Source organism: Chiroxiphia lanceolata, chromosome 4 (genome assembly GCF_009829145.1).
Source record: "Chiroxiphia lanceolata isolate bChiLan1 chromosome 4, bChiLan1.pri, whole genome shotgun sequence".
Classification (NCBI taxonomy): domain Eukaryota; kingdom Metazoa; phylum Chordata; class Aves; order Passeriformes; family Pipridae; genus Chiroxiphia; species Chiroxiphia lanceolata.
In genome coordinates this window covers 27,828,487-27,849,362 of record NC_045640.1, presented here as the reverse complement: position 1 = coordinate 27,849,362, position 20,876 = coordinate 27,828,487, and the positions used below count along the sequence as shown (strand labels likewise).

Sequence of the window (20,876 nt, the reverse complement as noted above, 5' to 3'; positions counted from 1 at the left end):
GCACCAGGGGGCGCCCGCGGCCTCTCCGCAGCGGCGGCGGCAGCAGCGGGGGAAGATGGCGGCGGCCGCCCCCGAGCAGGTCCGTCCGCGCCGGGACACGGCCCGGGAAGGCGGCGGCGCCGTCCCGACCGAGCGAGAGGGGAGCGGGGCCGCGGGGAGCGGCGGGTCCGGCCGGGAGGGTGCTGCGTGCGCACGGGGCGCTCTGGCGAGGGCGCCATTTTCGCGGCGTGTGTGAGGCTGGTGCGGTGCTGGAGCCCGCCAGCCCCGCCGCCTGCCCGGGCCGGGGAGGTTCAGTGGCGCTTGGGGGGGCGCTCCCGCCCCGTGCCCGGGGTTGTGCGGGGCAGGACGGGCTCGGCCATGCGGGGCCCGGAGCGGCGCTGTCCCGGCCGCAGGCGCGGGTCTGTGACAAACAAAAATACTTTCTGCCTTGGGAATAAAGCGCTTGGCATTTCTGCACTGCAGGAATGGCGCTGCCTTGCGTGAAGGAGGCGCTTGGCACGAAGGAGCGGGGCGGGAGGCGGCGGTGGGTGCGTACGCGGCCGCACGGTTTGTGCTGGGTCGGAGCGGTTGCGAACATCGCCGAGGCACCTCTCCATAAACTTGTCCAGGTCAAGTCTCAGCACCATTTCTTTGTGCTTCGGCAACAGAAGAAAACAAGATATTTTTACCCGTTACATCGATATAGACACGAGCAAGCGCAGTAAGCTTAGGGATTCATTTCAGGTGAACAAAATAACATCAGAAATATCAAGTCCCTTCTGTGAAGATTTGAATCCTTAAATAGCAATCTGTTCAGTTCAAGGGAGATGGAACAAAATTTTGGACAGCTACAAAAAAACATCGAGAGTTTATTTTCTCTAATAACTAGACTCTAAAACCAGAGTTTTCTCTTAGAATTTGTTACATTGACAGGATATCCTTTGCAAACTAGTAACTTAAGATTATTAAATTTAATTAGGTAGGCCAAGTTTCCCATGACAAGTCTGAAGCCTCACAGTATTTTTCTCAATGCAAGCAATTTAAGTTCAGTACAAACCCTATGCTATTGTGATATATAAATAATTGTGATTCGTGAAGCAAATGGGTGATTACATCAAAATAAAACAAACGGATTGTAAAACTTAATTTCACCCCATAAAGAAATAAAACAGACCCTTACAAGGTCAAGAGGCCCTAAACCTCCCTACTATCCTAAAAATAAAATATGGATTTTTTAGGCACCTGTTTGTCCAAGAATGCATGACTGGTTGTAGAGACAAACCTTTTAGCTTTAGCTGTAAGAAAACCCATATATTAAATACTTAGCAAAAACCTGTAGAATGTATATGATATAATTAATATGCATGAAGTAGCTAAGATAAATACTAAATGTACCCTGTAGTAGGGGTGTGCAGATTTGGGAAACTGGTCCCATTTCTGTCACCCAGCTGGCTGCTTGCTTTTACCATATAATAAACTATTATTCAAAAACTTACAGAAACTCGAGACTTTGTTTATCATACTATCAAACTAACTTAAAAACTCTATTCACCACACACCTTTTGAATAGACTAATTGAGAGTCTGTCATACGTGAGCATGAAGGGAGCTAAAATCCTGTATATTGGCGAATGACCTGCAGGATTATCTCCTCTATCTTCCCTGAGAGGTAAAAACTTGATGAAGTTCTTTTACAGCTGCTTTGGGTTTTTTTACTGCAGCAGTATCATTAATAATTTCTATCTGCCATAATAAAAATGAGATATAAAACCATATATTGTCTGAAAATACCTGGATTTTAAACTTAGTCATTGTGTTAGCAGAGATTGCTGTGGTTCTAAGCATGTATGCTAAGTACAGAGTGGCAGACTGAAATCTAATATTGAATGTAACATCTACTATGTTACACTAGTCAATTCAGATTTATATTTTTGGCATACATATATACGTGTGTCATTTTGGTGAATTGACATGCCTTTTAAAACTAATCCATGCTTTGTGTTACAGCAAAGTTCTAATGGCCCTGTGAAGAAGTCTATGCGAGAGAAGGCTGTGGAACGCAGGAATGTTAATAAGGAGCACAACAGTAACTTCAAAGCAGGATACATTCCAATTGATGAAGACCGTCTCCATAAGACAGGGTTACGTGGCAGGAAAGGCAACTTGGCCATATGTGTGATTGTTGTTCTTTTTATTTTGGCCGTCATCAATCTGATTGTGAGTATAATACTTACACTGTAAGCAACATTAGGTCATATTTCATTGTGATGGTTTATTAGAGAAATAAAACTTTTCTAGTATGGCTGAGGGCTTAAAATGTACTGAAGTAGACTCTCATTTTTCTCATTCCTTTCTTGTTCTTTTGTAGCCTGAACAAGATTAGATGGAAGAATCTTGTAAATTCAGCCATGTAAATTCAGTTACCAAGATCTCAGCAAGGAACTTACTGTTTATGCAAGAAAGAATTAGAAACCTTCAAAGTGTCACTCCATGCAAAGTATTATTAGTACAAATGCATTCAGGATATATGTCAGGAACATTTTACATAACAGAGCTGCACGTGAGCATTCAGAATTAACCAGGCACTGCAATCTAAAGCTTCATTGTTGTAATTACCACCTCTTTATTGCTTGGTCAACGAGAAGTAATGAATTGTTTTTTGTAACTGGATGACCACCTGGGAGGGTGCATTCTTCTAGGTCAGGGTTAAGTATGTTCTGAGCTGAGCTGTTCAGGAAATTTGCTTAGCCAATACTACCATGATTACCCTTAAACAGAAAAAAGATATAATTCTGGATTTAATATTTTCATATATACATAAAAATCATTTTAGTTACTGTTCCAGATAAGTCTAAAATTAATGTAAAATGCTTTTCATAATTAAATGTGTTATGATGGAATTAAACAGACTAAAGTAAATTCACACCTAAAGATCACTTCAACACTAGCATTAATAATTGTTTCAAATAAAACATATAGTTAATACCGTACTTCTTGTGGGAAGATACAAACAATCAACTTAATCTTTTAAAATCTGTTTCTCTTTCAGATTACCCTGGTTATCTGGGCAGTAATTCGAATCGGTCCCAATGGTTGTGACAGTATGGAATTCCATGAGAGTGGCTTGTTGCGGTTTAAGCAAGTGTCTGACATGGGTGTTATACATCCCTTATATAAAAGCACTGTAGGAGGGAGACGGAATGAAGACTTGGTGATCACTGGGAATAATCAGCCTGTAAGTTTTACCATGATTTGAAAGTCTATGAGCAACACTAGGGAATTACACTTACCTCACTAATAAATGTTATATTTGAAACTTTATTAACCTAATGACTTTTTTTCTGAAGATTGTATTTCAGCAAGGAACAACCAAGCTTAGTGTGGAAAAAGACAAAACTTCTATAACCAGTGATATTGGCATGGAATTTGTTGACCCACGGACACAAAATACCTTGTTCAGCACAGACTATGAAACTCATGAGTTTCATCTGCCAAATGGAGTTAAAATCTTGAATGTACAAAAGGCCTCTACAGAGAGGGTATGTCTCTCTTGCTTTTTATAATTAATGAGAATACAGTGCATATTTTGTATAACAGGAGAGTAGCACTAGTTATTTTATAGAGGGTTAAGTGTGCCTTAGGAAGCATTGAGCAGCCCTGTCCCAGAAAAAAAAAACCCAAACCTATAAATACATAGAAGGAACATATTAAGTGAAAACAGAGGGATAAGTTTACATAATCAGTCCGAAAAAGAAGCATGTATTTGCTACAAGTGTTAGCCATGTATGCCATGAAATTGTCATATGAATTGTTATTTTTACCACAAAAATAAACTCTTTTACATGCCTTACAAAATTAAGTAATTCTTGTTTTAAATGTGAATGTGGAAAATAATAAATAGGCAGAAGGTTTGCAAGCATAATGGCAGAAGGGAAGAAGTACATTGACATTTTTTATTAAATTGTGTAGCAATACTTTTAAGGTAATTAAGCTACTCAGACAAATAGAAGTGACACATTTTCATTGATCTGTAATACACTTTTTTTGTGTGTTATTTTCTTAGATTACCAGCAATGCAACCAGTGATCTAAACATAAAGGTCGATGGCCGTGCTATTGTCCGTGGAAATGAAGGTGTTTTCATTACAGGCAAGACCATTGAGTTTCGAATGGGTGGTAACATGGAACTTAAAGCAGTAAGTATTTCAAATCAGCATTTTTTGAATAGTTTAGTTTCAAATTCAGGCTGATAGTGAACTGATGTAGCTTTGTGGGTAGAGCCCTTCCCAAATCTTTGTTCGCAAAGCCTAGCATGATGAAGTAGTCGTTCAGTAGTTTTCAGGTAACAATGATTTTCTACTGTTAAGACACAAAAAACCCATAATACAATTAAAGCCAAGCTATTGGCCTCTGCCCTGGAAAAAATACCAAAGGGAATTAATTTTCTCTTCTGGAAGCTTTTCAGGGGTCAGTAACCTTTGCCAGTTAGAAGCACTACCTTCTGTGCTGCCACAGTAAGACTCATTAGCATTCCTTTAACATTTTTGGAGACTGCAGGGCATATGGAATGATGAAAAAGGTTAAAGGAGGATAAAAACCAGAGGTATATGCACTTTCATTTCAAGTGTGAACGAATTTCCTACACGAATTCAAACACTGATTACCATTTCACATCCATATTTTTAGATTTACTGCATTTGCTGAGGTCTTTAAAGTGAAAAGCCACACTTCTGCTGTCTCAGTAATGATCTACCACTGGAACAGCAAAGTACATTGCTTTGCATAGTTGAGAAATATGTGAGAAAAGCACAGTTGCTTTGCATAGTTGAGAAATCCATGAGCATTATTATAATTTCCATTAAAAAATTAAACCTTTTCATACGTACCTGTTTTACTGTGTTGGTTCTGCAGCTGTCCTAAAGATGTCATTTATTTGTTAAACCAGCTTGTCCTTCTCAAAAATAACCTGCCTTGTTTAAATTAGAAATTGTACTTTTTTTTTCTCTCCCCCTTAATAGGAAAACAGCATTATCCTGAATGGAACTGTGATGGTCAGCCCATCACGACTGCCAAGTTCTTCCTATGGGGAACAGTTCAATAATGGCAACTGGCTGCGTTTCAAGCTCTGTATGTGTGCAGATGGGACACTGTTCAAGGTTCAGGTGACAGGTTATAACATGGGCTGTCAGACCTCTGTCAATCCGTGTGGAGCCACACACTAGAGCAAACCACTGCCAGGAGAGTTCTCTTTGGTGTTTACATGTATTTGTATGAAGTAATTGCATGCCTTCAAGGATTTCTGTTTTTACAGCAGTTTATACTAACATTTCTTACATAACATTTTTTAGGAAAGGCTGTTACGGTCAGAAGTATTATGTTTTCATCCTGCTAGCTGCAAGAGTGGCACTGATTCAGTAAGCTTTCAGGGTATGTGCACACTGAAGTACCTTCTTGAATATATTTAAAGAACATGATCTTAGCAACAACATTTACTGCCTTCAGTTGCCTTTAGAGGTTTTTGTCCTACGTCCCAAGACCTCGAGGACTGCTGACAACATGACTGTGATCTGAAGTACTTCAAGAGGAATGTCAACTTGTTGCTGGAAGCGAGTTTGCCTAGGATGGCTGAAGTGGCAGATTTTTGTCTTCTCTCCATTTCCTGTTGATACAATGATTTCCCCCAAACTTACGTGGTTTACCAGATGCATACTAAGTGAGGGGTAATGGCAGATTCACTGTAAAATATCGCATTATTTCTGTCATTTATTCTCATGTGATTAAAAAAAAAAATCATCATATTTGCAAAGTAATACCAAGTGTGCAAATTTCACTTGAATTTTGAAATAGTCTTGCAGTTATTCAAGTGTTGCTTGAGCTCCCATTCTCTCTGTACTGTTAAGGCATTCTGCAGATGCTTAATTTATGTGAAGTATTTATAAAACATGTTTATATTAGAAATACATTTTTAAAGATATAACTTGCTCACTACCCAAAAATAGTGTTTTCCTGGGTGCTTTAATGTGAACAGTGTCTTGAGTAATAACCTAAAGCATCGTTGTTGCAGCAGTGTCTGAGATCATCTCTCTTTCCCCATAAAGGTCATTACTGATGCATTACTCAAAACCTCAGAATTAAATTCTGAAGTTAAACTGCAGGTCTGTAATTCTAAATGTGATGGTATGACAGCAGAGTATATACATGTGTATTGGAATCTGTCAGCAGTGGAAGCTGGTGAACTGGGGCCTACTGCAGCCTTGTAACTGCTTTTGCAGTAGTAAGGTGTTTTGTGCTAAAAAATAGACCAGCTATTTATAAGACTGCTCCTTTCCCCATCCCACATATTTCTTCAGTTTAAAATAGCTTTTTAATGTTTTGCAGCAGCATCAAATAACCTTAATAATGGAGGCCACAAAGGTGACTTTGCAACAAGCTTTTCTAGATAAGAACACACTTCTTTTCCTAAGTGTTGTGCGAATGTTACAAGTTAACTTCAGAACTGGTCATTTGTTCTAGGAAGATAAACTATCTACCCTTGTTTTACAGCACTCAAAGTACATAGAATTCCATAAAATACGAACCAGCTTCTGCTGTAACAAGAACTTCATATCTAAGGTCCCAGTTCCCAAATTTACTGGAAGTCAGCAAGTCTTCAGGCAGGATGTGTATGGGAGAAATTGATTTCTGGAGGGGGATCCTTAAGTCAGGTATTATACCACACAGGAAGTCAGAGGGGTTGTGTTTCCGTCACTGCTCAAAGGCAAAGCTGGATTTTGATGCTCAGTAATTGTTGGGGTTTTGAGGCTGCACAGCACTGGAGCTGTTCTGACAAAATCAGAATAAGCAGAATAAAATGTAGCAAAAGACACTGAGTTGCTCGCATTAAAGATTATAGGAAAGTACTAACATTTTGCTTAATGCCTTCATGAACTTCATAGTTTTACTAGAGTTAATAGTTATTAAACACTTCACACCCATTTTGCTGAAAACGTGCACCTGTCTTTACTGCTAAGCAGTGCCTCATTTAGCATTTAGTTACAGTTAAGAGGAGGAAATAAACATTTTTATAATTCTCACTCTCATGCTAATGGAAGTTTGTCACTTTATTTATATATATATATATATTCATATATATATAAATACATTTTAAAAAGATCAGTATCCTCAAAGCTGAAATAGATCTTGCAAATGACAGATACTGCCTTGGTCAAGTAGGTTACACACAAAAAGCATACTTAAGCTCTTCCCTGGTTAATACTAGCATGCCTGTATGCTAGTATTGGATTCTTGTAATTATCAAAAGTTCATTTTAAAAGACTGTATGCAGTGTAGCTTGAAGATTTGTCACAAAGGTACTCTTAAATCATGGTCTGGAGAATTGGTTTTGAAGTGTGAATATTTTTGGATAAAATTATTGGCAAAACCAATAATACAAGTAACAAATGAAATAAATTATCAATTTGCTACCCACTGTTTATGTATCGCTAGTATGTTTTATATTTATATTACACAGTTTGAGAAATGTTGGCAACACACACGCCTTGTGTTGTGCATTTACTTGTACGTCTTCTAACTAACTGCCTAAGGTACATTTTTTAATATGTATTTAAAACATATTGCGTGGCACATTATTTCAGTCCCACAGATGCACTTAAGATTCTGTGTGTTTAAAGTGCATTCTACATGCCTCTGTAAAATGCCATACTGGGTACGCTGAAACAACTTGCATGTGAAGAGTTCTCAGCATATGTAAAGGTGGTAGTTGTTTCAATGGGTGAAAGACAATAGAATTTCTAATCTTTGTTTTGAAATGAAACAATAAATTCTAAGATGCAGCTGTGCTTCAGCATTCTTATTTCTAAGAATATAGTTTTTCATTAAAAATACATTGTTCTGTTATTGACAGGGAAACTGGTGTTTTATTACCTGTAATTATGAAAGTCAATCCACACCTATTTGTCATGGATTGTATCCAGTGGACTTTGTTCAATGGTAATTGTGTATGATACCTGAAGCAGAGTTCAAAATTCTCCACTGTTGTTAGTTCACAAGCCTCCTGAGAAGTTGTGTTTCTTGAACAGAGGGTTGGAAAAGAAAGAAAAGGTTCTAATTGTTTTTTGGGAGAGGTGGAGGGAGGGGGAAGGTTACCGGTTTATGAATGTTCTTTTTGAAAAATACATAAGACTCCAAGACTGAATGTTTAAGGCAGAATGTTGGTAATGCTTTGGTTATTTGCTGTTGATTTTTTTTAATGTCAAAGTATTTCCGCTTTCTACTGAATTCTTGTTATGCTGAATTTAACTATAATTTTACATTTTACATATAGATACTATGGATAACCTTCACTTGAGTGTCATAGCTGTGGTCCTTTATTTTAATCTTCCTGGATCAGTGGGAACCAAGTCACAGCAGATTCTTCTTGCTACACATCACCATTCAGAATGCCAGTGGGATGGGGAGTTCCTACTGAATTGTTCTTTTACCAGAACATCTGCTATTCCAGAAGATATATCACGAACAACAATAGTGGCTGATTTTAGTTACAATAATATTAAAACTTTTCTGTGCACTGATGGAAGAAATGAAGAATGGAGGCTGAAACACCTGAACCTCAGTAACAACCTGATTTCTGAACTCTTCTTAACTACTTGTACAAATTTACCTGTTTTAGAAACTCTGAACCTCAATGGTAATGCCATCCACACCCTCAGACTGGACACACCTGTGCCTGCACCTGGGTCTAAAACGTACAGAACTGTTGATCGTATCCTGCCTGCTTTGAAACTATTGTCAGTTGAAAGAAATAATCTAAATACAGTTCCAAGAGGTAAGCATTTCAAAAATCTTTAAGGACCTGACTTCCCAGGGGTAAGTTGGTTTTGGATATAATTCACACATTTTACTGAATTCAGAATGTGACTTTCCACCTGCAAATACAGAGCAAATGGATTGTTCCAGTTTAGGTTGGGGATTTTTTTTTTTATACAGTCTTTGCAACTCTAATGCCTTAATATCAGTCAAATATAACCAAGTTTATCCTTTAAGAGCCCAAGCAGTATTTTTGCTTTTCGTATAGAAAGGGAAGTAAGGGTCTTTGGAAAAACACCAGCCTCACCAGTCGTGAACCGTAACATTAAGAAAATTGCAGATAATGAATTTTATATTGCCCTTCAGAAGAAAGTCAACACTCTGAATAAAACTTGCTCCAATTTTCGTATTTTAGGAAGACAGGAAAACATATTTTGTTCAGTCAAAGCAATTTTGCTCTATGCCATCTGACACCCAATGAAAGTGACACCTTGGTGTAAGAGGAGAGGGCTGTAAAGTTTTGACAGACTTTTAGAAAGGCTTTGCTGGTTACTGAGCTGTGCGGGGGCATCTTAGCCTTTATCCTCATAAAGGGATGATTCCCATTGTCCTAACTCTTTAAATGAAGCAGAAGGTGCTGAATGAGCACCCCTATCCTATATAATGTGTTGAATTTATTGATCTCTGATAACATCATCAGATTCATTAGCTCTAGAGTTTGAAAATACAGGAGGACATGGGATGACAAACAAAAACCCCACTTATCCCATAATGTCAGACAAAGGCAATAAGTGTGCACCTACACAGGGTCCTGAAAGTTCTGGCTTTCTCCTTTTATGGTATTAATTCTCTGCCATGCAGGAAATCCATTTCACTTAATCATTTTGTAGTATCTGTAAGGTCATACAGACAATATAGAAAAGCTTACTTTATAAAATACATTGATGCAAATTTAGATAGATATAACTACACATTAGAGGATGCCTCAGTGGGTCAGACAGATCAATCTTTTCTATAAGAGACTCAATTTTTAGATGTTAAAGATCAAATTGCTATGCATGGTACCACAATAATTCAAGTTGTACTTAAATCCCATATTCATTTAAATACATGTTTAGAACTTTATTTTCCTCATCCAGAATACTTCACTAACATTCTTGTTTTTAAGCTCAGGTAAGAAAACACAAACTGCAGTTCTAAAGCAAAGATTTCCCACAGAAACCCTTCTCACAGCTGCCACCCCAGGAGTCAGGCTGCTGCCCACTGCTACCCTACCAGTGTATACTTTTAGCACAAGTTTAGCTTCAGGGAAGCATCCAAAGTACAATTCTTCATGCAGGTGCAAGGAAGAATTTATGAACTGCCAGAACTTCTGAACACCTTTCCTATCAGCTACCTCTAGTTTTACTGCAGGAATGAGTCATTCCCTCTGCTTTTCACAATAAAACCAAAGATCAATTGCTTGGGCAAACAGAACTGCAAACTGAGAAAAGAGATTTCCAGTAAAGCAGCTGACACCAAGGGCAAAATTTTTAATTTTTAAGAACAAGTAGCTCTCAACAATGCTGTATGATCAAAAATCAATTCAAGGTGACAGTCAGGTGTTACACACTGAGGTGATGCTGATTGTTCAAGTGTCTGCCTTCCCACTTGAACTTGCAGGCTGAAGCTTCAGGGGCTGCCTATACAGCATCTGAGAAAAATGAGGCATCTCCAGCATTCAAAAAGGCTCCTTGTGCAAGACAGATGTTATCATAACTAGGATACACTGAAGAATATACTGCCATGCTGGATAATTCACAGGCAGACAAGCATAAGCAACACATTTTTGTTTTCAGTCAGGTTTTACATCCTATGAATATGATTCAAATAATTCCATGTATTAAAAACTCCCATGAAATTGCAGATGGCAATGGATAGGAGATACTGTATCACCTTTTGTATCTCCATCTTTTACCTAAAATTAACATATTTGGATCTTTTAAACTGAATATATTCCACCCTTTTCACGCTCCTCCTTTCCTACCTCCAGTTCTTCAGAGAAGTATGCTTAAAGTACAGAGATCACAGGAATGTTACTGCTTTTATGAAAGGGTCAATTTTTAAAGCATGCATTGACAATGAATGTATTAATGTGCTTGCTGTTGATCCTATGCAACTTTTAGAATAGGACAACCACTGACTAGGAAAGGCATAATAACACAAAGGCTGCAGCCACTCATTGCAATAGACAGGAATGGAAGGAATTTTGTTGCAAAGAATTTTATAAAGACACTTGATGCAATTGGGAAAACAAGAACATGAAATGTAACATAGTTTTGTTCTTCCTAGGACTAGGCCTGCTGCAATCTTTACAAACTGTCCATATGTCATCCAACAGCATACAACAGATTGACCCAAAGGATTTTCAAAACTGTTCACAGCTGAAGGACATTGACCTGCAAAACAACAAGATAACTAAAATTCATCCAGATGCCTTCAGGGATCTCAACAAATTACAGGTTGTAAAGCAATATTACAACTGCTTCAATATGTTATGTTAATCATCATTAAAGATATTAATTATCAACTCTTCAGCATGATTATATTGCTCTGATTATAATACTAGTGTACAATTATAAAAGCCAAAGCAAATGGTGACAATAATATTTTTATATATTTGCTTTTCATGTATAGGAAATCACACACATAAATATACAAAATATAACCATCAATTCACTATTTATCTATGCCACAAATCAATCCATAATTGCCTTAAACACACTTTTCTACCCCCAATTCTTTCCATGGCAAGAGCCCTGCAGTTTCTCATTCACACAGAGATAGGTCTACAATGGAAGAATTCTAAACATACCACAATTTATCATTTTCATGTACATTAAAAACCTTAGAACAATATTATTGAAATCCTAAATAGATGTATTGTTTGCATAACTACAAAAGTGCTTGTATACTAAAAGAAACATTGTAGATGTTGCAATAAGGATTCCATTGTAAGACTAATCAAATTACTTATGAATTATTCCCAAATAGGTTGTGGATCTCCGTGAAAATCCTCTGACAATCCCTCTGCCACAAATACTGATCAATTTGAACTTCTTTCAACTTGAAGTGTATTTGTCAAATAATGCCTGGATATTTAACTGCAGGCTAAATGCTTTTAAACATTTAATTCATTTTCCTTTTAACTCCACAAGGAAAAAATGGAGCCTTTCATACAATAAGTTTGCCAACTCACAGAAACCTCTGCTGTATCTTTCAAGTTTCCATTTAAACTGCAAGGACAGTGTTTTGCTCAAGAGGGCTACAATCCCAACAGGGAACACAGCAGTGCTGAACTGTAACTTGGACAACACAAGGGGTATGTACATCAGGGGCTCCATCTAAATCCTCTAAAATCCCAATGCATGCAGAATGATCAAAGAAATCTGGGTTTAAAAGTGGGGTTTTAAAGATACTGTTTAAAAATAACTGAACAACAATTTAACATGCAATTAATATACTAGTTAGAATATTTGAAAGTCATGTTTCCCAAAAAAGGCTTCATCTCCTTCCTCACATTAAACTAATAAGGATGCCAAGTTATACACAAATTTCAGTAAGTAGTATGTTGCAAATGTATCAGTTCATTTTGGACTGAAACAAAGTACCAAACAGTGAGATGGCACTTCCAGGCCATGCAGAAAACTGAGAAGGATGCAATAGTTTTCAGTATTCAGCTAACTGCAAAAGGAAATGAAAGTTTATTTGCAAGAGAAAGGATTTCTATTCCTTCTTAAAAAGTACAGCTACTGTAGCACACTTCACTTACATTTACAATTAATACAGAGCACTGAAAGTACAAGAGACAAAACCTACAGAGCCAAGACTTTCCATGCAGGTGGAAAACGAAGACCAGACTTAGAGTAGAAGGTGTATGTGTCATATGCAGTGAGGCAAAATGGTTTAACTCTAGTGGAATAACAGCACTTGGGGGTGGTAAGGCTTGCCCCTGGGAACACTTCATCCCCAAATGCAAATACGTTGGGTATATTGGAAATGCCACCTACTTTGTCTATTTACAAGAAAAGTCACAGAAACTTGGATTAAAATCAACACACTGAATTGCACCAAAATTCAACTGGGAACAAAACCTAAGGCAAAGGTGAACATACAACCTTGAAACATATTCCAAAAGCCAACAACCAGCCATGGCCCACACTAGCTAAAGTTTGGAACAATTGCTCAATCAACACAAATATCCTTGATTTAAGACCTTTTTGCTGGAGTCAAACCAGTAACAGGAAATTCACAGTGGTTGAAACCCTGACAGTCAACGGGTGAAGTTTTATCCCACAGCTGCATTCGGTGACCATGGCCACGCTGGAAAGCAGCTGGTTGTTAGTATGTCTCTTCCACAAGGAAGATCAGCAGCTGTTTCTAGTACAACCCAGAACATACTTAAAATTATTTCAGTGACCTCCTCCCTCACCCATACCATTTTTCTTGTAAAATTTCCTATTAAGACCCCATATATACTGTGTTTTTAAATGGGGGGTCTGTGGGGGGGGTGTATACATAAAAATATATGATGGTTTGACAGACTTTGTACTATGTAAAATGACAATGGATGGATAAAAAGAAAATGGATTTTATAATAAATTGTCAAAATTATCAAAGATAGATCAGAGTATGTTCTTACAGTAATAACTTGACCTTGCAAACCAAGTATCCTATGTTTTTAAGAAAGACTGAGTTTGTATTTTCTTTTATTTCAGATAATGGAATCTCTTGGTGGACACCTAAAGGTAGAATTTCAAAAAATCACAGTCTTCCTCATATGACACTGAATAAAAGAAATAATTTAGTGATATACAATGCTGAGAAAACTGCTGAAGGATTATATTTCTGTATTTTTAATACAACAAAGGAGAAATATCTCATTTACAATATAGAAGTGAAAGAAAAGGTTTCAACATTTTTGGCTAGAAAAGCCCGGGACACTAACACTGTTTTTAGACAAGAAAAAGCGGAGTCAGACCTTGCACTGGCTGTCTCCCTCTCAGTGCTCATTACGTTTGTTTGTGCTTTTTGTCTGGGTGCTTTTGCCAGACCCTACCTGGTGAGACTGTGGAGACACATGCACAGGAATAAAAAATCAAGTTCAGAACATACATATTCTAATCAAGCTTTTTCAGATGAAACCTTGAGCAGAGAGTTTTCTGCAAGCAAACCAACAAATACACAGCGTAATGTGTTAATTTGTGATGAGAATTCTTCAAGAAACACACGCATTTTTCCTATAGAAACTTCTACTTCATATGAAAATGTCACTGGTAGTGGTGCAGAATACCAGAAACAAAGCAATGCCGAGATCAACATGAAGAAAAAACCAGTATTTTCAGAAATCCAAAATAGTATTGACAATTATGAAAGTGTAGATGTTTATGATAATGGACTATTTTCTGTAAGGACAGAGTACCAGAACAGCAGTGAAGTAACACCAAGACAATTAATGAGTAATACCACTGCATTTTGGAAAGATTCAACACATACAAACAACCAAGACTCAGAGAAGAGCAGGATCCCTCCCATACCCAGGAGACTGAATGCTGACCCTTACTCAAATCACGACTCTTCAAATTCAGAGAAGGGAGAAACTGATTTTCCATTTTCCACAGTACAAACACATTCAGTTGCACAAGACTCTAGGAACAGCAAAGTAAGCAACAACTCTGTTCTGTTGTATTCCGAGATCACAAAGGCTACACCAGATCCTCCAGAAAGAAAAGGTATAGTTTCGCATAATGAACCCACACACACTACAAAATTTATGCATGGAAGGCAAGGCTGTGATGAACAACTTGGTCTAAACAGCAACTTAAATATACCTAGTGATGTGGGAGATTTTACATTACCTGATGTCTCCAAAAGTGACACAGATATTGAGAATTTAAGCAGCTGTGAAACAACAGAAAACTTTCCTGTTACAGAGTATGACTGTAAAAGGATATGTTCAAATGAAAAAGATGCTTCAGCAGATACATTTGGTGATAGTTCTTCAGATGAAGGGACTCCATTCTCACTGACTGACTGTAGTTCTTTAGAAGACTTTGAACTAGAACAACCTGATGTCAGTGTTGATGTCAGTGACAACCTGCCAGTTTGTCAGTCATCACTAGAGGAAGCCAATACAAATAGTGGAACAGAGAAGCTCTCAACACTGCCAGAGTCTCCAAATATTGCCACTGAAGTTCAGCATATTGGAAAAAATGAAGATGAGAACGCTGCACATTCTGAAACCACTATTAATTATGGATCAGATACCACCACGTGTGAAACAACATCCCCTTACACTGATAAACATGGTGGCCACGTAAGCATGTCAGATCCAGATACAATTAGTTCTTCAAGTCAAGAAGTTCCAGGGGCATTTGATTATTTTACTAATGCAGAGTCGACAGTACAAAACTCTATTTCTGATTCTCTCCACAGTCAAAGTATGGATTTTGGTAACACGGTACTTTCACTAAAACATTCTCCCACGTATGACACAGAGAACACACCTAAAGAGGCTGAATTGCAGCTGTATCCACTTCCCACCGGACTACAGCATTCCCTCAGCTTCAGTCCCACTGAACAAAAAGAAAATGCACTAGAGGGAAGTACAGACAAGAGCATAGCCAGGAACTCCCCTGAAAAGAATCATGGAGAAGCAGATATCACATTAAGAAGAGACATGCATACATCTGAGGACAATGACTTTATTTTTGCTCCCATTGATATTGGTTTGAATGAAATCGTTAGAAAAACATCGCTGCTGCATTCCAGCAATGAATCATCTCTTCAGTCGCTGTCTGAACATAGAGCTGAAAAACATTTCATGGTCATTACACAGCAAGAAGACTTGCTACCACAGGGGAAGCAAGAAAACACAACTAAGGCTTGGGCAGATAAAATGGAAAGAGGTTTTGATGAAAAAAACTGTGATGGATACACAGAATTACAGGATACCAGCAACTGCAGTCTGCCTGAAGAAACACAATCTTACAATCTTATAGCAGATCTGCTGCATCTGCCTACTTCTGGGAAAACACAGTCAGTGTTCACAACACATGGTCATTTCCAACTGGATCAGAGTGACAAGGATGCACATTCCTTCTCAGTCCCACAAGGTTTCTTCAGTGAAAGCATACAATACAGTTCACATTCATTCCCACAAAACCCTACAGGAAATATAATGTCTAAAAGTGCTGATTCCAGCAAGATGGAAGATGACACCACTTTGACAGAACTGGGAAATAATTCTACAACAGCTGTAGAACACCTCCAAATTTCCAGTGAAAATCTCAGTCAAGAAAGTCAGACAAAAATAGGACAGGAGCCATTTTTTGTTAAGAAGAAAAGAGCGTTCGATGGATTCTCTAATATTTTGCAAAGCAGGAAAACAAACTTCAATAGCTGAGACACAGAGTTGTAATACTAAGCTCCCACAGTGTTTATGTCATTACAGCAAGCGCAAAAATTATTTTGTTTCAAAGTGAAGTGGCTTTTGTTTAGAAAGGTACTTGCAAAAAAAAAACAAACCAGTAACATTTTATGAAAAACAACTCTAGAACATTAGATAATAAAGTTTTTGCTGAGTTATAGTATATATTTACTTTCTCATTGTTGTTAGTTCTAATACGTTATTTTCCATTGGAATTTGCTTCAGATATGCACTGTTTTGTCTCTCTTTGTCTAAAATAAATGTAAACATTGAAATTATCGTGACATCATTACTATTACTGTGTTTTCCTGTGGTACTCACCCTATACAGTGAAATAGTACATATTACTGTCTTCTGCTTTTTGAGCCAAATTTGTGGATTGTCTATGAATTCCCACAGTTTTGCAACGATAGGTAAGTCCAAGCAGTATTCAATTACATTTAAAAAATTACTTTTTAACTTGACAAGACATAAAGAATAATGAAAACCACTTTTCTCAAAGAAATACTATAGAATTCAATCCTTGCAGAAAAGTCAGTTATGGAGATGTAGCTATGACAGGACATCACTTGTAGTCTGCAGATGAGATGACATGGGCAGGGTAATTTAAAAAAAAGACTTCAGAATTTTACTTAAGAGGGGCAAATCAAGAGCAGTTCCAAAACTGCTGTATTAGAATATTAGTAGCTTGATATAGAGTAACTTTATCTAAGCCAAAAGATAACAACTGTAAAGTAAAATTTTCTCTGAATATGGCCCAAAGCCCTTTCAACATACACAGCACCCCTGACACAGTCCTTGAAGGGAAATGTCACCATGAGGGGGAGCAGACCCAAGTTACAAGAAAATGCAAGAGGCTGGTTAGCAACTCTGGGGAAGACACAACTCACTAAAAACACCAAAATGAAGGAACACGTTTCAATTCCACCCAATGAGGAGCAAGTTCAATGGCATGCTACATCACTGAAACTTTAAAGAGAAAACTAGGCAAGAACAAAAAGATGCTGACAGAAACTAGTAATTTTTGTTAGCTTCACGTGCTTGGAACTAAAAAGAAAGCTATTGCACAAACCTTATGAGGCAAGTAAAAGCAACTGAAGACGACCAGTACTCATACTATTTGACCTTTTAAAAAGTATTTTCTTTAGAGCCTTGAGTTCCTTTTAAATAATTATTTTACATATCGAGCATTACAATTATCTGTTATAAAATCACTGAGCCAAATCATCTATGCTTAAATCTCCTGTTAATTTCTTTTGGGTTTTTTTGCTGACCAATTTACTCAAAATCTCTCATACAACTCAGACTAGATTATATGGCAATTTCAGGTAGGTATTTTACAGATTTGATTTAGGTCACTACAGTATTTGCAAATAACTGCAGTCAGTAACACCTGTAATTCAATTACAAGCAATGAATCTACTGTCATTCACACAGATGAACTTGTTTTCCAATTAATTCCTAAAGGATTTCTTTATGCTCCAGTATTCAGTGATATGTAAACTGGTAACTAATAAGTTTATTTAGAGTAGTTACCATTCCTTTGGTAGGAGTCTGCTCAGGAACCATGGACGCAATCATCTTCTGAAAAAAACTGATAATTCATTATCAAATTATTCATTATTTTAAAAGGTCTGATTTTGTTTTCTGTTTTTCAAACATGGGAAAAAGTTTTACACATTTAACTGTCCAAAATTGCTTGTACACTATAAGTAGACAAGAATTAAATGACAAAACACTCCAATCTGCAAAAAAAAATCCCAGAAAGGTTAAAAATACAGTAAATCTGAAATAAAGTATGTTTCCCAATACAAAACATTCCTTGATTAAGTGTCTGTAAATGCTACTATTCTACTGCAATTTTTCTCTCCTAATCCCCACATAATCTCAACAGTCATGTAATGCCTTGGCTTCTACTGAATTTATGGCTGCTGTTCTCTGAGAACAGTGTGTGACATAAAATCCAATTGTTTTTAGAGGCTGTCTAGAAGTGAAGAACTGGTTAATTAAGACCAGTTCCTTGTAGAACAGTTACAGAACCACTAGAAGCAGAAAACAGAACAGTATTTCCTCACAACCAGCACTTTTCTTCGCACCTCCAGCCAGCTTTCAGTAAAGCTCATTATCCACACAAACTACTTGTGGCCAAAGCAACTTTAAAAATGCAATGCATGAAAAAAAAAAACGCTGACTTGCTCTTTATGGTATTTATGAGTCTTCAAACACTGTGTTGACACCTCTCATGGTCAGCCACCTTTTGGCTGTACCAGCTGCTAACAATTAAAGAAATCTAACTACACAAGCAAGGCAACTTTGTGGATCATGGGGGAAAAAATACTTGAGTGGCTCCATTGATGTACAATACATAGCAATGTTTTGTCATTTGTTTCTGCTCCAGTCCAGCAGGCTTTCAAGATATATATTAGAAAATTATTTTCTCATCTTTTTTCTGACCAAGGGAACGCTGCAGTGACAATGCAGACAGTACACTACTTGTTAGAAGCTGCAAGTTTTCTAAGCCTCCCTTTATGCCACAGTCACAGAAAAAGCTGATCTGTACTCATCAGAGAAAATATATTGGCTCCTTCATCATGAGATTTTAACATATGACCAAGTATTTCATTCTACGTCACAATATTGCTGATGTTCCATCTCAAACTTACCTTCAGATTTCTGCTTAATGTTGCCAGTCGCTCACTACTGATTTCTCCACTTTTATTATTCATTCAAATCCAAACACTCATCTGCTTCTCCTTCATATTAGTTCATTTCATTAGCAATTGCTCTTTCAGTTAATACAAACCCTTTATATTTTCTGTGACTTTCATGCAGTAGGTCTTCATACTCTGCTCCTGTCTACCCACTCTATTTTGCTGTGCCCTTCTGTATATGTTACACAGTCCCACACACACTGACCCTGAGACTGTGTCCACTCACTTTTTACATTTCAGTTGGTAGCAATCCACTGTCTCATGTCCACATTGAAAGCTCCACTAATTTAGTTTGTTTGGTCACTGAATATTTTCTAGGATACCTGTACTAGTAGAAAACCGGTTGCTGTTACTATCCCAACTGATGGTGGGTAAACAGACAAAGTCACAGAATAGGCTTGATAAAAAAGGTGCTTGAGTGCATGAATTTGTAAATGAAGCATGAGGAAGCAGCCAAGAGGATGTTGGAAATAGTCTGGGCACACCCTTCTCACAGGGCAAGGGAGTGCTGTCAACAGGACACAGTATCCCTCATACAGTGAATCCATACAGGAAAAAAACCTGAAGTCTTAAGAGCAGATCTTCAGATACGGTAACCAGAATGAAACAAAGCTCTCCTTTTCAAACATGTACCTGTAAAAGTTTGATAATTATCACACTGTTTACTGTAAGTACAAAGCATTTCAATCTCTCATGACTATGCTGAAAACAGGGCTGGGAAAAAACCCTTGAACACAAGGAGAAGACATGCACATACATATAATTAACATCAGAAACTTTTTGCATAGTAACATTAAATTTTTCATGGTACAAAAGACTGTGACTCACACCATCCAATAAATACAAGTAACAGCCTACATTCTGAGAATTGGCAAAGGCAATCCTGGCCTTCATCAGTAACACGAATGTAAAGAAAAACTGCTCTAAGTTGGGCTCTGTAGTACAATATTCTAATTGTAACATAAATACATTCAATTTCAAATAATACTTTAAGTCAGGAGCCTTTGGACTGGCAGCTCAAATTGTGTCAGTTGCCCAGGACCATGTTCAGATGGCTTTTGAGTATTTCTGAGGGCAGAGAATTCCATAACCTCCCTGGGCAACCTGTGTAAGTGCAAAGTCACCCCCACAGTAATAAAAAAAGTGTTTCCTCATGTTCATATGGAGCCTCCGGTGTTTCAGTTTGTGTCTATTGACTGTTGTCCTGTCCCTGAACACTGCTGAAAAGAGTTTGGCTTTGTCTTCTTTACGCTTTCCCCATTCAGATATTTAAATACAGTAGTAAGACTTCCCACAGCACCTTCTCTTCTCCAGGTTAAACAGTCCTAGCTGTCAGCTAGCTGTCTCCTCATAGGAGAAAAGTTCCAGTCCCTTCATTATCTTCATAGCCCTTTGCTGGATCCTCTCCAGTATGTCGCAGTGTCTCTGGTACTGGGAAGCCCAGAAGTGAACACAGCATTCAGGTGTGGCCTCACCAGTACTGAGCAGGAGGGAATAATCACCACACTCAGCCTGCTGGCAATACTTTTTCTAACACAGACCAGGATACCAATCACCTTCTTCACAGCAAGGACTCGTTGCTGGCTCACCTTCAACTTGGTGTCCACCAGGACCAGGACTCCCTGTCCCTTTCCTGCCAATCTGCTATCCAGATGGGTAGTCCCCAGTACATACTGGTTCAGGGCGTTGCTCCTCCCCAGCTGCAGGACTTTGCACTTCTCCTGGTTGAAGTTCATGAAGTTCCTGTCCACCCATTTCTCCTGCCTCTTGAGGTCCCTCTGGACGGCAGAATGACCCTCTGGCTTACCATCCTTTACTTCCAGCTCTGTGTCATCAGCCAACTTCCTAAGTGTACACTCTGCCCCATTATCCAGGTCAGTAATAAAGATGTTGAACAGGACTGGACCCAGTATAG

General features: G+C 38.0%; 2 protein-coding genes across 4 annotated transcripts; both read left to right on the top strand.

The window, feature by feature from the left end:
• Nucleotide 1: 1 nt before the first annotated feature.
• On the top strand, nucleotides 2–7,809 carry SGCB (sarcoglycan beta). 2 transcript variants are annotated; one of them, XM_032686823.1, is made up of 6 exons: nucleotides 2–79; nucleotides 1,986–2,195; nucleotides 3,028–3,213; nucleotides 3,326–3,517; nucleotides 4,042–4,173; nucleotides 4,996–7,809. In XM_032686823.1, the coding sequence occupies exons 1-6, from the start codon at nucleotides 56–58 to the stop codon at nucleotides 5,197–5,199; spliced, it is 948 nt and encodes a 315-aa protein (XP_032542714.1). In that variant the 5' UTR covers nucleotides 2–55; the 3' UTR covers nucleotides 5,200–7,809. The 2 variants fall into 2 exon arrangements, with proteins under 2 accessions (XP_032542714.1, XP_032542713.1); XM_032686822.1 differs by lacking the exon at nucleotides 2–79 and adding an exon at nucleotides 964–1,019.
• A 108-nt stretch (nucleotides 7,810–7,917) lies between these two features.
• On the top strand, nucleotides 7,918–16,866 carry LRRC66 (leucine rich repeat containing 66). 2 transcript variants are annotated; one of them, XM_032686821.1, is made up of 5 exons: nucleotides 7,918–8,077; nucleotides 8,301–8,801; nucleotides 11,114–11,283; nucleotides 11,816–12,143; nucleotides 13,540–16,866. In XM_032686821.1, exons 2-5 carry the CDS (start codon nucleotides 8,306–8,308, stop codon nucleotides 16,224–16,226), a joined length of 3,681 nt encoding a protein of 1,226 aa, XP_032542712.1. In that variant the 5' UTR covers nucleotides 7,918–8,077; nucleotides 8,301–8,305; the 3' UTR covers nucleotides 16,227–16,866. The 2 variants fall into 2 exon arrangements, with proteins under 2 accessions (XP_032542712.1, XP_032542711.1); XM_032686820.1 differs by having other exon boundaries at nucleotides 7,918–8,801.
• The last annotated feature ends 4,010 nt before the right edge of the window (nucleotides 16,867–20,876 follow it).